General features: G+C 51.5%; 1 protein-coding gene and 1 long non-coding RNA gene across 8 annotated transcripts in view; one reads left to right on the top strand and one right to left on the bottom strand.

Moving 5' to 3' along the window:
* Window positions 1-515: 515 nt before the first annotated feature.
* Smco4 (single-pass membrane protein with coiled-coil domains 4) overlaps window positions 516-16,809 on the bottom strand; it is a 52,284-nt gene continuing 35,990 nt past the window's right edge. For 5 of the 7 annotated variants that reach the window (XM_017595724.3, XM_063265724.1, XM_039081705.2 and 2 more), the window contains one exon: window positions 516-1,203. In XM_017595724.3, the coding sequence (XP_017451213.1) occupies window positions 943-1,122 (180 nt within the window). In that variant the 5' untranslated portion in view covers window positions 1,123-1,203 and the 3' untranslated portion in view covers window positions 516-942. Of the gene's footprint in view, window positions 1,204-6,167; window positions 6,465-7,406; window positions 8,731-16,809 lie in introns of those variants that run through there. The other 2 variants (XM_039081707.2, XM_039081704.2) reach the window with 2 other exon arrangements.
* LOC134479995 (uncharacterized) lies at window positions 7,089-14,579 on the top strand. The gene is made up of 2 exons (XR_010054082.1): window positions 7,089-7,226; window positions 13,522-14,579. It is a non-coding gene; the product is annotated as an uncharacterized LOC134479995 (long non-coding RNA).

Below are 16,809 nucleotides of genomic sequence, written 5' to 3'. Positions count from 1 at the left end.
AGACATCAGCTGGAGTCTTTCCTTTTCTCTCCTGGAAAGGCTCTCTTCAAATACCCAGCAACACCAGTGCTGTCAGCAGGTCAAGTGACCATCACTATATTTGGAAAACTGGTCTCTTATTGCAAACCTCTCTGTGATCAGCAGGACAGAGCTGACGGGCACCCATGGGACAGTTACCAGGAACCTCATTTCCAAAGGGGCAGCTCCATCATCAGGCACCGGGAAGCCCAGGGCTGGAACAACAGGAGGCCTGGCCAATTTCATTTAAAACTCACCTGGAAGGACAAAACCTGAATCCATCAACTAAGAACCAAAGCCAGGGACTGTGGCGTGTTTCCTTGTGCAAGTGTGTCGTCCAGCAGGAGGCCTGTGTGCTCACGACCCAATGAGAACGTCACTCCCTGCAAGTATAGAAGAGCAGCAAGTGACAAGAGGCGGGAACAGCCTAGGGAGAGGGGGAGTCAACAGTGAGGCAAGGCTGGGAGCAGGCACACAAAAACAAGACAAATATCCGGTTTAAGACTATTATCTCCTTTATTCAAAAATAAATATTTCACTTTGAGTCAGCGTATTTCACATCCCATCAAGTACAGAGAAGAAAGGCTGTCCCCTTAGAAAGCTGTGAACGGAGCCAGGAAGCACAGTGTCACCCGGAGAGGCCTCCTCTCCCCAGGTGCAGCTGTGCGTCGATTTCAGGAGAAAAGGGGAGACACGCACGCACACACGCACACGCACACGCACACACGCACTGCTTTGAAGTCTGAAAGGCACATGAAGTGGACCATCGGGTAAATGGCACATTCACTGATAAATGTTCCCTTTCCCTTCCCCCCCAAAAGTAGAGAAATATTGATCAAGTCAAAGATCAGAGGAGACAGGGCACTCCTGCCCAGAGCTCGGCATTGCAGACATGTCTGCAGAGGAAAGCCAGGATGGCGGTGCTCACTCGGTGACGATGGGGCGCGTGGCCACGTACACAAACACTACAATGAGGAGCACCACCACAGCCAAGGTAGGCAGCACCACAGTGGTGATCTGCTGCCGGGCCTCCTGCATGGCCTGCTTCCGCTCCTTCTTGTCCTTGGAGGTCTCTTTCTTTGGCTTCCCTTTGAGCTGACGCATCTTGGTTAGAGGATGCTGGGAAGAGATGTGCAGAGAGGGCTTGAAGAAAGGGCCACACTCCTCTGTCCGGGCAGACCACCTCTGCAAGAAGAACAACTGTGGTCAGGAAGGAATGGGGCGAAGGAAATATGGACGCTCAGGGCTGGACGGACGCTCAGGGCTGGGGAGGCTTGGTGGGCGACTGCTACTGCATACATGAGGGCTTGTGCTTGGATCGCCAGCACCCACACGCCAGGCTGCAGGAGCCTGAACATGCCAACAGCTCCAGCACTGGGGAGCAGAGGCAGGCAGCCGAGTCAACAGCGAGGCCCAAGTTGGCCCAGCAACAGATGAAGACACCCTACGCCCCGCTCTGCCTCCTCTGGGTAGCAAACATGGCATCCTGGAGGGAGGCTCCTTTTAAGACTCAGGAAGTTCTAAGGGGAGATTCATAAAAACTTTGCCAGAAGTCCTAGAAATTGACCGGATAGATAAGGCTGTCCCCTCCCCCAAATTACGTAAGCAGTAAGGACTTCTGAGGAGACCCAGACCAGATGACCTGAACTGCCTGAAGGGGCCCTAGTCAGGCTCTGTTGCAAGCTGTGCAGAGCACTCCAGGGCTGCAGTTTACAAGGCGTCGCCCATGCTGGAGATCGAGTGGCATATCCGTGAAGCAGCTTCCTTCCCACCACTGCTGCTCCTGTAAGTGACCCTGAATTTATGGTACCAATATTTTTGTCTGTCATTGGCTAATTATCTGAGGTAAAATAGACAGAGGAAGTGTCATTTACCCAACTTGCCCACATGGGCATGTATACCTGTTGACTCACGTGCATACACTACATACACAACACACCAATATACACACGCACACACACATATACACACACACATATGTACACACACATACATACACACACTTAGGCTAAGCAAAATGAGTATGTACATTATATCTGCAACTTGTAAGTTAGGAGCAAAGAAACAGAGGTCATGGCAAGACAACTTCGTCTAAACTCTCCTGACTGCCTGCTAGTGTGGGGCACCCTCCAGAGCTTAAGCTACAAGAGGGGGCTGATTCTGTCTTCTAGGGACCACACTGCTGGTCTGGTCAGATCCACAGTGAAGGGACATTGGATGAGTCCGTGGTCTCCCCACTGGCTTCTGTCTTGTGTTAAACTCTGAGACTCCTGGAGATACCCAAGTGCCTGGAAATGAGTAACGCCATAAATAAGCACAGCACAGACCCTCTGTAGCACTCGGCTTCTTAGTTTTAAGCAACAGAAATACACTTTGGCTGATTCAATTGAGAATTCACCCAGAACTTGTGACACCTCATAGATTCCTCACAGCATGAGGGTGAGCTCAGAAAATGGGCAGTGTAGGGGATGCCGTGTGCCACAGTCCTTGCTCAGATCCAGTTCCCAATGCCCAGGTCCCTCAGTCTGCGTCTTCTGCATCGGCCATAGCATCACGATTCCATGCGGCGCTAGAAGCAGATGTAATGCTGACCGCCGAGACCACCTATTGTCCCCGCCAACCTATGTGGCCCATGCTAAGGCTCAGTATAGCCACGGTCCACCTTCCAACACTCACAGCGGGCAGAGCAACCTCCAAAAAATAGGAAAGAGTCAGAGTCAGATGCTAGGTGGGGCTATAATAACCAAGACGATGGCCAAACAACCAGGGAACAAACATGAGGTTAGCAAGAGCCATTCCCCAGCGCCCCTCTGACAGACGAGGGCTTTTATGCCAGAGACCATGTGCTCTGTGTTGTCTGGAGCTGTGTGTGGCCTCTGTTATCTTACTATCATCTTTACAAGGAAGCAGACATTCACACCCATGTGACCCTGTTCGGTGGCAGAGGCTAAGTTCTGAGTCAGGTCCTGATACCTCTCCTTTCCACTGTAAGGTATCCTAATCTCTAAGGAAACCTGAAAGTGTGTTTCATCCAGTCAGGCAGCTTCGCACTGCGTGAGGTGACTACCATTACTGTGCCAGTGTTACATAACATCAGCCCCGAGCAAGTAATAACGTTTGCTCCCTCACTTTTCAGCGACTCTATACACAGTAGGCACTGACAACAGGCACTAGATTCTTCTCAGTGGCCCAGCTGTGACAAGCCTACAGCCTAGGGTGCTGTTCAGAGATTCTGGAACCTTTAAGAGGCAGCGCTTAGGTCACTGACAGGCAAGCCCCTCCCTCTCCCTCTCTGCTTTTGGTGTCCCTCAAGAGGTGACCAGTGCTACTATCACAGGCTCCTACCAAGATGAGCTATACCCAGCAGGCGAGGTCTAACTGAACTGTTTCAAACTCTGTGTCAAAATAAGCCCCTTCTCTTGTGGACCGACTATGTAGGGCATCTGTTACCGGAGGAGGATGTAGTGGACCTGCCTATCACTGCTTGGAAGGAAGGCGTGAAGCACAGGAAGCCTCGACATTACAGACTCGACTTTCTGACACCGCGTTCACCGCGCAGAAGTGCAGCTGTCAGGTTACCTCCCCAGGCCCTGGCACCATCATCTCAACAATGAGAACCAGGGGAATCCAAAGGGGGAGAAAGTGAAGGATCTCCTGCCCACTGCGTCAGGGGTAGCCCTGGCTGTGTGAGACCACACACCTGCTCCCACCACACACCTGCTCCCACCACGCACCTGCTCCCACCACGCACCTGCTCCCACCACACACCTGCTCCCACCACACACCTGGTCTTATGACACACCTGCTCCTACCACACACCTGCTCCTACCACACACCTGCTCCTGGCTCAGGCATAGCAGGTTGGTCTTTCCTTAGCCTCATCTACCATCTAGGGATTCTCAGTGACCATGCTCGAGGGCAAAACAAAGCTCTGTGAAACCCAGGCTGGAATAATTAGATTTGAACTGTACTGATCTACAATAGGCTTTAGTTTCTCTACAGTTGAGAGAACATCATGAGCTAAAGAGAAAAAATATCCTCCAGCAGTCATCCAGTCTGTAAAAAGGGGCCAATGACCTGTGACTACTGAGGGACAGCACCCAGAGTCCATCCTCTTCCTGAACAAGCAACCTGATTGTGGTCACTTCACTTAAGGCCTCGGCAGGCCTACCGCACAGTTGTCCCCTCCCACAGAGTACCCTCAGGCTGGCCAACGGCACCCTGAGTCCCCGCATTAAGCAGCCACTTTAGCTAACAGTACAGTGCCTGACTTCCCGTCCTGTTCCTACAACTGCTGCTGGTACCTCCCACGTATGTGCAGCTAATAATCAAAGACAACACCAGCCTCCAGGACCAGCTCTTGACACTTCAGACATACTGAGAAGTTCCCTGAGGCTGAGACACCAGGGCTGGCACCAGCTCGGTCTGCATTCACAGGACACAGTCCAAATTCCGAGCACTTTAACCTGTTATGGGTGTCTCCTGCGAGTCTGTCCACCTGGAGAGTGGGCAGATAGAGAAGTCATAACTGAAAGGGAAACCCTGTGTGTAAAGGGACTAGCTGAGACAAAAGCTGGGAGGACAGGGAAGGGGCAAAAGGAGACCGAATCAGGAGAGGCCAAACAACTGCAGGGAGCCCGGAGTAAGGAGGTGGGACACTGGGGCTACAGAGTCAGCTCTTCCCAGGGTCTTAGTGAGGCCGAGGAGGGGACACAGTGACGGCTTGACACAGTGTTCTAGTTTGCTGCCTGCTGCTGTGATGAACACCATGACCAACAGCAACCTGGAGAGGACGGGGTTTCTGACTTACATGTCCTGACCATTACCCATCACCGTGGAAGTCGGGGCAGGGGCAGCAGCAGGAACTGAAGCACAGCCTGCAGAGGAATGGGGCTTACAGGATTCCTCTTGCACCTTGCTCAGCTTGCTTTTTAAATGTATTTCAGGACCACCTGTGCAGGGGCGTCCTCACCCACAACTGATCACTGATAAAGAAAAATGTTCCATGTGCCTACAGGCCAATCTGATGGAGACACTTTCTCAATGGAGGGTCTCTCTTCCCAGATAGACCCTAGTTGTGCCAAGTTGACAAAATAAAATAAAATAACCCAGCACACACAGGGAGGCACGGTGAGCAGTGTGTCCTAGGAGAAGCGAAAGTGGAATGGTCTAGTAGGTTGGGAGTCTCAGACTTGGGCAGTCAACATGATGAAGAGGTTGGAGCTGTTTGCCAGAAGTCCAGCGGGTAGGCCTTCCTGGCAGGTCACATGTGGCCGGTGAGGACCTGGCAGCAACAATGGAGAGGAATCCAAAGTCTGGAGACACTGGGTGGACCGCCAGCTATCTAGTGACACCGTCATGAGAGACAGCGTGAGGACAAGAGGAAGGACTGGTACCAGGGAGACAAGATCCCAGGGAGGCTGACTCTCTGTTCACACCTGGGGCTGTCATGGAAATGTCCAGGAGATACCTGAGAGCCTGCAGCTGAGTCTGCCTGCAGATCTTCAGTGGGACTAGGGAGGTCACCACAGCAAGACAGACAGAGGGAGACCTGGTACTGAGCCCCGCTTACACAGTGCAGCCTGGAAGCTGTGGGTCAGTAGACATTAAGAGGAGGAAAAGAAACTGAAGAGAATGTTCATCACGGGGCCCAGGAAAGCCCAGGTCACTGCTAAGACGACAAGAGATGACACCGATACAAGGTGCATTCACAGTCACTGCCCCAGGCTGCTGGGGGGATTTCAACAGGGCATGAGACTGGCTGTGACCAACAACTGCATACGGCTGCCAATGTCCCAGACAATGTCCTACTTGTCTTGGAAGAGCATGCTTCAGGGTGTCAGTGAACATGCTGCTTCCTTCTTTGAATTTCTCCATGAAAAAAAAAATGGCTAAATACTCTCAAGGCACAGCTGATCTTCATGTTGGTGCAGACACCTTCACGTTCTCCCAAGCTGCAAAGAAAGATGGCATACATTTTCAAAAGCAAAGAGCTGGCTTGAGTTTCTCCTGGAAGACCGCATGGCCAGAAAGGGTTTTCTGATTTTATATTAAGGATGAGGGTAACCAGAGAGTGTTTGAGGCCTAGCAGAATGAATCCTGTTGCTATCGATAGGTATGAGAAGGAGCAAAACTGAAAAGGTACTTACAACGGACAGAGCATAGGAAAGAAGCTGACGAACAGGAGCCTGGGTCCACCACCCTGGGACAAAGGAGGGGTCAGCACTGGAGGAGACACAGGAGGGTGGGTCAGCACTGGAGGAGACACAGGAAGAGTCTACACAGAGGAGATACTGGAGGGGTGAGTCCACACAAGAGGAGGCAGAGGAGGGTTGAGTCTGCACTGGAGGAGACACAGGAAGTGTGGTTGCTAGGAAGTGACATGGAGATAGGAGGTCCAAACCGAGGATGTAGGAGGGATGGTTCTGCCTACTTGGGTGGGACATAGGAGGGATAAGATTGAACTGGAAAGTTCTGGTGGTTTTGTTTGTTTGGGGAACAAATGGGGGAAATTAGCTGATTAGGAGGCTGGCCAAAGGCAAGGGAGGCTTGAAATAATTATAGTAAAAGGAAAAGGACCCATCAGGAAGAAATAGTACACATGGTGGGCACTGCTCTGTGAGCACACTGGGACCCTAAGGGCTAGTCCGAGAGCCTGGATCAGGTGTCCTTCTGGGCCAACGCTGAACGTGTAGATATCACCACGATTTTGAAATCGATGGCTTCCTTAAAAGGAGATGAGCCCGTTGGCCTGCAGTTCTAGAATGTGAGAAGCATGAGGAGCCACTGTGGTTTGACGAGCTTCTACACAGAAATGAGCAAACCTTCCCTTGAGGCACACAGAAGGAACTACAGAAGCTACTCAGTGTCCTGTGTGACAACAGCAGGGACCAGAATGTGGTGGCAATCGGGAACAGAGAGGCAGCCTTCAAACTTGGGAGGACCCAGCTCGACCAAGGCCTGTGTTCTTAGGATACTCATAGCTGTTTCCGTGGTGATAGATGCCAATTTCACCATGAGCTGGCTCTGATGTTCTCTGCACCAAACATGGAATCAAGCCAGAATATAAGTATTCCTCCAGAACCCCGGCTTACTCAAGAAGAGAGTAGCACGACCCACTGCCAACCCATGAGATCTGACGCCACCATCCTCTGTGCACACCACCGCACAGGCCTTCCTGCCCTCGGCTGTCTCTGGAGCCACATCTGGTGAGTTCACCTCGCAGAGAGGAAAGAAGAGGCTTAGCTGGTACTTCATTAGGCTTCCCCCGCAGCCAGCCCCAGCCCACGGCTTGAACTGTTCCCCCACAGGATTCCCTACATGTACCACTGTCACGTTACATTCTTTGATGGGCCTTTGACCCAGTTTGGAGCTCGTCACGTGCATACCTGATATACCCAGTAAGATAGAAGGAAGCTGGTGCCACCAGTTGGTCACCACAGCCTCTAGCTCCCCTAACCGAGGAACCAGAAACATCACAAGCATTGAGTTCTACCTGATTCTAAAGTGACGTCACAGGCTATGTCCCACCCCCACCAATGGAAGCCTATGGCAATTGGCCAACTCTGGAACCTTCCAAGTGGCCAGTGGGAGGAGACTAGATGTAGGGCTGGGTGTATGAGGGAGATGAGGAACTGCTATGGTTATGATTATAACGTTAGTCTCCCACACATGTGCACACTGATGGACACGCACGCAGATAGATATGTATATGTGTGTAATGCTCTAAAGTGGCCACCTTTCCCCTACTTTAGAGATGATAATGTCCATGGCACTGAATCCTAGTAGGGAAACAGCTGGAGATGAGTCTCAGCTCTGCCACATGGGGTAACAAGCCCCCAGGCAGGGCACTAAAGTTTTCAGGACCTGACTTTCCTCTGTAGGTCGGACAGGAAGGGTGCTTTGCCGAGTTACTAGAACACCAGGAGCAGTACCCAGTGTACACAATGGGCCAAAGCAGAGCACAGTGGGGAGCACACAGAAGCTTACTGCTCAGTGGGGAGCACACAGAAGCTTACTGCTCAGTGGGGAGCACACACACAGAAGCTTACTGCCCAGAGAGGGCTGTCTTTGTACAAGAGGCTGGAAATTCTGAACATATCTGCTGTTTTGTTTTGTTTTTTTTTAATTTACTGCATAACTATGGGACATAGAATCCCCTGTTTCTCTTCCCTCAGTAAGAAATCAGCTGCTAGGCAGATGTGTTCAAAGGCTGGTTCCTGCTATCAAGGGCAGGCTAGGAGAAGAAAGGTTACTCCCAACTCCCCTCATCCCAGACCTGCTACCCTCAGCTCTGCCAAGGGACTGGAGGGTTAGCTCGACAGTTAAGAGCGAGCAATGCTCTTGCAGAGACCGAGTCCCATTTACAGGACCCACACAGGGCAGCTCTAGCCTGCAACCCCCTCCCCAGGGAATGTGATGCCCTCTTCTGGCCTCCACAGATGCCTGTCCTCAACTGCACAGACCCACACATACATAAATTACAAACCTTAAATGTGGCTGATCTCCAAGACAAGCTATGTTTAATACGGACTACATTTTGATAGATTACTGCTAAATAAGGAATGTAAAATACCCCACTAAAACGTTTATTACATGTTGAAGTGATAGCATTTTGGATAGTTGGGCTTAGATAAAGTAACTTCACCTGTTTTCTGCTTAATTTGGCTCCTAGAACATTTTAATTTCCTGAATAGCTTGAATAACACTCAGCATAGATACTGCTGTGCTTGAATGGTGTTATAGGAGCCCCAAGCTCTGCCCTCCTGGAAGTACGGGAAACACAGGCTCCACCCACAACAGTCAGGACCGCCCCCCACTCCCCAGCCTTTCACAGCCCAGTGCCACTGGCTCTCCCAAGCTCCCTCACAGCAGCATGGCCCTTGGCTGCTGACACTGGAGCACCCATACCCACAATTAATCCAGGACTTGCCCCTGAGCACCCTCTCCCAGGTACTGTTGGCTGCTACAGCCCCTCCCACCCTTGGCCAACTCTCAATCGCCCCTACCTTGGACCCCTCAGGGACTGCAAACATATCTTGGTGGCAACATAACCCACTCAGCCCCACCCATGGGGCTGGCAGCAAGCCTTGCACATAACAAGCACTCAGCAGACACGTGCTGAATGGAGGGTCAAAGCCAAACTGAAGCAGTTCTTCGCAAACCATGAGAGCGGGAAGAGCTGCGGGAATGTGGTGTGCTTACAAGCCCTTGTTTTGTGTTTACCACGGTCCTGCGGGACTGCCACTTTGGCTGCTTTAGATGATGAAAGACACTCAGGTAAGGACAACCCGTTTTCCAAGTTCAAAGGCTATACGGATCGAGTACCAGTCAACTCCAGTGAAAACCCGCAATCAACAGGCATGAAACAGTCAACGAGGAAATAACTGACTGGGATCTGAACTCAGACCTGATGTACAGCAACCAATCCTCTGTTACTCCACGGAGCTGCCAATCACCTCCGACTAGGAACAGCAGCCACTATTTCCCAGGCACACCCCTACCAGCACTCTACTATGCATGCATCTATACCACGAAAACAGAAACCAAGGAAACGTGAGGAAGGGTTTCCAACCCAGCTCCTATGGCTTTCAAATCCGAGGCCGCAGGAAGGGTCTGAGAGCTTCAGGCTATCTTACCTGCTACTGACAGAGTCCATCTTAAGTCAGGCTTGCCCTGTTGTCTGAAATAATGTGCTAGAAAGCTTTTTGCAAACTTTGGCTACTAAAGAAATGTTACTTAATTCACTGAGAACCCTAGCTTTTTATGGTGGAGCCTAGACTGCACAGTTGTGAGAGGCAAAAGGATGGGCTGTGTCCTGTCAGAATGAGCCTGAGGGCAGCTCTGAAGACCCTCGTGGGCGGTGTGGCTTCCTCTACCCAGCATGATACTGGCCCAGGACTCACAGCATGAAGGCGGCCAAGAGGTGGACATGTGGCCAACCAGCACAGATTGGCCTGGCTTAGGGTCTGTGTAAAATTGCTGAGGACTATGGCAATTATATATGCCCACTCAACACATGGAGTCAGTAACCAGGCCCAGGGCCGAGAGCTCGCCTGCTCTCTGCACAGACCTCATTCTTGCACCAGAGAAGATGGTCTATAGAGCTTTTTGTTCTACTGAGATCACATCACTCCACTCTGCCACAGATCAGGGGAAAGGGACAGGCAGGTTACTAGGGAACCTGACTCCTACGGAGCACATGCTGCTAACATAAGTGCTTTCCTGGGAACAAACACAGGGACAAACAATGACAGCCACTCAGGTGCTCCTCTGTCTACTGCTGACAGGCCAGAGGTCCGGCAAGCACAGCCAGACCGAGGATCAGACCTACAGAGAAGCACACCCCACAGTGAGGGCAGAAGGATCGAGAAAACACAATTTATCAAACCAGGATCAGGCACGTCTAAGGAGAAATCCGAGAACACAACAGAACTGGGGGCCGACAGGAAACCCCAGGATTCTCAGTAACTTAGGTGGGTCACATTTCTTAGCAACTGAGGCTTGCAAAATGCCTTCCTGTGTGGTATTCATTCCCTCCTCATGGACACTTTGCATGGCACTGACCTTCCTTAACAAGGACAGATGGCACAAAACTAGGGATAGAGACACCTCTCGTTCTATTTCTTAAGTCGTACTGTACACTGGGACAAGGACCCAGCTGTGAACTAAGCAGGAAGAATGTTGCCGTAGGTAGGGAGGATGCTGTCCTCACTCACAGAATGTGAGACAGACAACCGGCCTCCAAGGCGGCTGCAACCTTCTGGTGAATGGCGGGAGCGGGCTTCAGGAGAAAGTGACCCTGCAGGGGGTCTAGAGAAGGAACAGCCTGTTAAGATTTCGGGATGACTTCCAGGTGGATGGTGGAGCGGTCAGCCCCCGTGGACATGGGTGGCATACCTTATCATAAGCCAGCGACCAGGGAGGCTGCAGAAGGCTGCAGGGGAGCTCTCACCTCTCCCTGCATCCCTCAGTCCCTACCTGTTACTGGGCCCCCCGGCTGGCATGCTCTTCCCTACATGATCCAACCATCTTGGCTACTGGTTCTCTTTGTAGCTTTGGGTCTCCTGGCTGCTGCGCCTGGTCCCCCGCTCTCCCCTCTCCCATGCCCCTCCCCTTCTCCTCACATGGCTCTGGGTCCTGTCCACTCTGGACTCTCCCAGAAGTCCCTGCTCTTTCCCACAAATCTATAATAAATTTCCTCCTCCACCACACTTAGAAGCAGTCACGGTCCTTTCTTCTTTATTTTATTTTATTCAAGTATCATGCTGAAAGATCAGAAAGCTGGAACAGGCCGAAAGCAAAATGAAGGCCCACAAACCATCTGCTATCATTTCACAGGAACTCTGTGGGAGAATTCCCTAGAGGCAAAGACTGAAGCGAGGGGCTCAGCGATGAATCGAACGAGTCTTACACGCGTGGTGTGGTGAACTGGTCCAGGGGAAGAACACACGTGGTCATGTGGTGGGTGCACCTCAAGAGGTTGGTGGGGAACATGGCACGAAACATAGACACAGACTAAAGACTGATCTGCATAGACCTTGGTGGAGAAGACACTGAGTGTGGGGATACAGGGAAACAGGAACCTGGACACGTGGGTCAACTGAAAGACCCCATTAGAGCACATCGAGACCCTGAGAGGTATCTGAACCAGGCCCAGCCTTGTTCAAGGAGAAGCTGGTCTGGATTAGGAGCTATGGGAGATAGGATACGGTCTGAGGAACTGATGAGAATGCACTGGCCAAAACAGGATCGGAGGACCACGCTCTGCTTAGCAGCCAAAGCATGGACCTTGGAGAGCTGAAAGGAACCAGCATGAGATAAAAGAGGATCAGGAAAAATGAGTGAGAGTAGAACGACCTGGACGCCAAGGGAAGATAGTGTTGGGGGAAGGGCTGCCTACTGATGTGGCCACAGGTGGGTCATCAGTGCCTCTGGCAGCCGTGGAGAGGACAAGGCAAGCAGGAAAGAGGAAGGAACCCTCGGCAGACAATGGCCCAGTGAGGGCTCTGGGCCGTCCTGTAACTATGAGCAGCTTACTCTCTGTCCCAGGCTTTTCACCTCAGAAGTGGGGTGAGTAGCTGCACCCAGGGAGCTAAGTATGAGAATGACACCCACTACAGTGGGTCTAACACAAGTAGCCATCAATCGGCTCTCATGACAAGAGTACTGGCAAAGCAACTGGGCAGGAGAAGGTAATACAGGAGAAGACACCAGCGCAGCAGGCAGGGAGAGCAAGAACGGAAAGTCACAGAACGCCTGTTCAGATAGGTCATGGAAACTGCTAGAGGGGTGTGGTGTCTGGTGCAACACAAGGCCCAGCGTGTCAAGCAACGCAAGCCAACTGCTACCCGAGAGATTACGCTAAACTCTCATCCTGCCATACCCATTAAGCCGCAGCGCTCCCTTCAGGTTTGAGTTATTGCCATGTTTCCCAGACTAACTGCATGCATCTCCTGTGTATGAGAAAATAATCTTGGCTCAGAGGTGTGTGGGTATTGACAGGAACCTGCTGAGCACAGGCTGCTCTCTTACACACCCTCCATTACCCGAAGCTCTGTGTGTGACAAGGGACGGGCTGAATGTCAAAGCTGTGGCCCTGGAAGAAGGACCCTGAACTAAGCACAGGGTACAGGGACCTGGGCTGGACCAGCTTTGGGGCAGGCAGCTTCCTCTCCCTAGGAGAGTCCAAAGGAGGCAGGAAGGTGATCTGTGAGCTGCAGAAGAAACTCTACAACTCCCACATTGGCTGCTGCTCCCCTCCACTCTGGTGAACCGGTTCCTCTGTGACAGGAAGGGCATCGTGCAGGAAGGTGCCCAGGAACGTGGCCAGCTTTTCCAAACAGTGCCATTACTTAATGGCAAACCCTATTCAAAGCCATAGGCATCCTCAACTTCCTCTGCTAGTCCATTAGACACTTTAAGACAGCAGGCAGGCCAGGCAAGACCAAATCATCTCTTGGCTAATGATACATCAGCTTAGGACTAAGGCAAGGCTCAGGGGAGAAGTCACTGATAGGTGCAGAGCAGTCAACTACATATATTTAGTTTAAGTCGTTTCTCTGACTTCTCCGTCTGAAATAGGCAGAATGTGGGTGATCATTGCTCTTAAAGGGCCAGGTTCGGGGCACAGCCAGCCTAATAATAAAACTTCATTTTATCCCCTCTGTCACCTTCAGATGCCAGGGCACCTTCAGCAGCATTAGTCTTGTGTAAATTGTCACAGATCATCAGGGCTTCCGTGGCTCTCATCATGAGGCCTTCCGTGGCTCTCACTGACCCCTGACAACATCCTCAGACCTCCAGCTGTCCCTGGTCACTAGGCTGCAGCCCAGAGAAAAGAAGTCAATGTTGAGGTTCTAGAGTTGGCCCAGGCCTAGAGCACAAGTAGGTCAAACCTGAGCGGTCTGGTTCCACAGCCTTCTTCTCTTCACTAATAAGCTTGCTACATTCTCAACCAACAACTATCTGTGTTTAACCTTCTTTATCTGTCATTTCCTGCAGATAGAAACATGTCCTCAACGGGACATGGTACGTCACCCTGCGGCTCCTGACTCACCTGTGGCTGATGCATATGTGGTACCCAAACAAGAAAATGCCATTTGGCCAGACCCTGCCAGCCTGTCCTTGCAACAAGACAAAGACACACTCCCCTCTCCTTCCTAGACTTGACCACATCCCTCGTGCTCTTACAGGCAAAGATTTCATCAGCAACCAAAATACCACAAGCATCAGTGTCTGCTGAACCTCTAAAATGAACACCCACCTCTGAGCTAAAGGACAGTAAATAAGTTAATAGAGCCAGATGCTGCAAATCCTATCCCCAAAACGGTATGTGGGCCCTTCTGGCTAAAGAAATTGTGGCTCAGCCCGCCTGCAGGGCTGGATCTGGACATGAAGACGGAGGATTCACGTCACACTTCATGTATTCATCAGACATTTGTCATGAGCCTACATGTATGACCTGTATGTTCAGTTCACTCGTACTTCCCAGCACTATCCCTCAGCCTAGTGCTGATCCACTGCGGACCGTGATGACTGACCGACACGTGTGAGAAACAGTCACTATTCACCAAATGCAAGGCAGCCGTGGTGTGCGAGACGTCTGGTCCTGGTGGTGGAACCTGAGAAATTCAGTTCTAACTGAGGAAGGCGGCGATAAGCCATGTGCTGTGAGAAAGGGGTATCACGCTGTGAGGAAGGAGCAAGCTATGAACGGAGACGGAGACGAGCAGGAGAGGGCTGGAGCAGGCAGTGATGTGGGACTGCCTCTCTGATTCCAAAGGAGGGTAAGAGAAAGGTATCCAGCAGAAACAAGGAGGTAGAAGTCCTGAGGCAGGAGTAGCCTGTGTCAAGTTCAGAAATAAGCCAGAGCAGAGGGGCCGATGGTCAGTGGCCTGGAAAGTGGTCAGACTGGAGAGATCGATTCAACACACTACCAAGGACGACTGGTGACATCTTGAGGCCTATTATCTGGTCTCACTGTAGCCCCAGCCTCCTGAAAAAATCAAATTTTCTGCAAGACAGGCAGTGAACTGGGTGCAATAAACATTTACCAAGTACTGTGTGTTCCTGGGGATTTCCTAAGAGTGGGTCTTGGGGTGAAGAAGGAAGATGGCCCCATCAGAAAAGACCTTGGCTACTAAAGTTCACTTGTCCTTAACAAATGGACACACATTTGGTCTTGAGTTAAGACGCCCTCTTTTGGTTTAGACTTTAAGCTGACTTACTAAAGTGAGCATGGAGGGTGGACAGCCTGAGTGAACTGCACCAAACATGGCTTTAGACCGTGGAAAGCGGCTTCCCACTATCTCACACTTCCCTACACTCCAGGTTAGCCATGGCCTCGATCCGCTCAGACCTCTGTGCACCCGCTATCAATAAGGACTTTCCAACAGCCGAAGTCAGGGACAGCTCGTGTGCTCCCTGGCCTTGCCACCGCCACCCACTGTTGCTGGGGGCTGGTCAGCCTCCTGTAACAGTAAACCTAGGGTCTGAACCCACTGCACCCCACAAAAGGGAAACCTGTAGGTCCCCACTGACTTCCAATGCCGCTCTGACCTGCCTCCCAGTCCCTCACATCCCAAATGTCAGACTCTCAATGGAACCCAGGGCCATCTTAGCACTGCACCAATCAGCCCCCGTGGCTGCATGGTGCTCAGTGTGGACTGACCGGAGCAGCTCATCCACAGACTCAGGTCTGTGTGCACACGGTGGGGGAACACTGCTACTTCAAGCCTTCCCATCTGACTGGTGTCACCAGCCTGCTCCTCTTGTTAATACAGCTGGTGCAGACAGCGTGGGCGCACCCTGACCTCCCCTCTGTACCACCCCAGATGCATCTCTATCCTCGCCACTCCTCGCCCCCCTCTCCAGATACGGCCTCTCACGTGCCCTCTCTTCTCTATCTCCACAGCCTGATCTTTGATCCTGAAGGCTGCCAAGATAGCTGCCTAACCTGTGAATTCTCCTAAGCTCCACACTCTCTCCAGCTGTGGTGTGAAGGCTTCCCTAAACCCCTCTGAAACCCTGCTCCTATGGGCAGGGTAGAGCACGCAGTGCCTGCCCATCCCCCTCACTTCCCCTTACCAGCAAAAACATACGGCAAACTTCAAAATCGCTAGGGCAGCAGATATGGGAGATGCGAATGTCTTCCGTAGATGGTACAGATGACTCATCTGCACCTCGTTCTTGTTGGAAAGTACAGTCACTGGAAACTTTTTCAGCATGAAAACATTACTGGCATAAATATGCATTACTCGATGTGCAGGGTTAAAAACCGACCTGTCAGACTAATAGTGAGAAAGCGGAGAGAGCAATAACTGACCGATCGTTCAACACTAGATTCCCAGCAGCCAGAACTGTTAAGAATTCCAGATTTTGCTGACACAGTGTCATTAGAGTACAGTTTCTAAGACCCGAGGAAACTAGAAGCCAGAATGCCCAAGGCCAACAGGGCCCTGGCTAGCAGGGCCGTAAGTGTGAGCACCCACAGACCACTGCATTTCAGCAGCAGCATCTTCCTGGCTAAGTCACTAAACTGGAGCCGGGCCTCACAACGGGGAGTGTAGCATTTTGAGTCTCACATCCACTAGAACAGATTAAGAGCTGGAGAAATGGCTCCCCCAGGAAAAGGCGCTTCCCACCAAGCCTGACAACCTGCATTTGACCCCTGGGAACCGCATGCTGGGAGAGAACCAACTCTCTCATCATCGTTCTCTGACCTCCATACGGCCATAGTACATTCCCACCCCAATGCAAACACACACACAATAAAACACATAACAGATTAAAGGACACAGGATGGGACACTGCTGCCTTTCAGGGGACCTCAGGAAGGCAATCACAGTCCAAAGAGAAATCCGACCCAGAACTCACTGTATAACCCTGTCCCCAAGTAAGGCCCTCCACAGTGCCTACCCGCCTGCTCACGTCCCACCCCAAATGCCCCCACAACTACCTACTTTGCCATCTTGACAGACCCATCCTCCTACTGTCTAACGTAATTGGGAGTTCTCTAAGACCCACCATAGAAGTCACATGACTTCTACTCAGAAGGTGAAGAAGGGGCCCATCTCTGAGCCCTTGGGGCTCCTGGTCATAAACTCAAGTGCAGTGCCTGAGACACCTGCAGAGTTCCTTGTGCAGCCTCTCATGGTCGCCTTTTGCTGTGATTCACCAGTCATATTTCAAATTTAAGATCATATAGCAGCTGTGTTCACTACAGGCCACCAAAACTCCAGGAGGCCTGTGAAGATGGGGTGTTAGATCAAGAAGGGGGAAGGGTGCTTT

Source organism: Rattus norvegicus, chromosome 8 (genome assembly GCF_036323735.1).
Source record: "Rattus norvegicus strain BN/NHsdMcwi chromosome 8, GRCr8, whole genome shotgun sequence".
NCBI lineage: Eukaryota > Metazoa > Chordata > Mammalia > Rodentia > Muridae > Rattus > Rattus norvegicus.
Note: the sequence above shows the minus strand (reverse complement) of the source record. Positions and strands in the feature narration are given on the sequence as shown.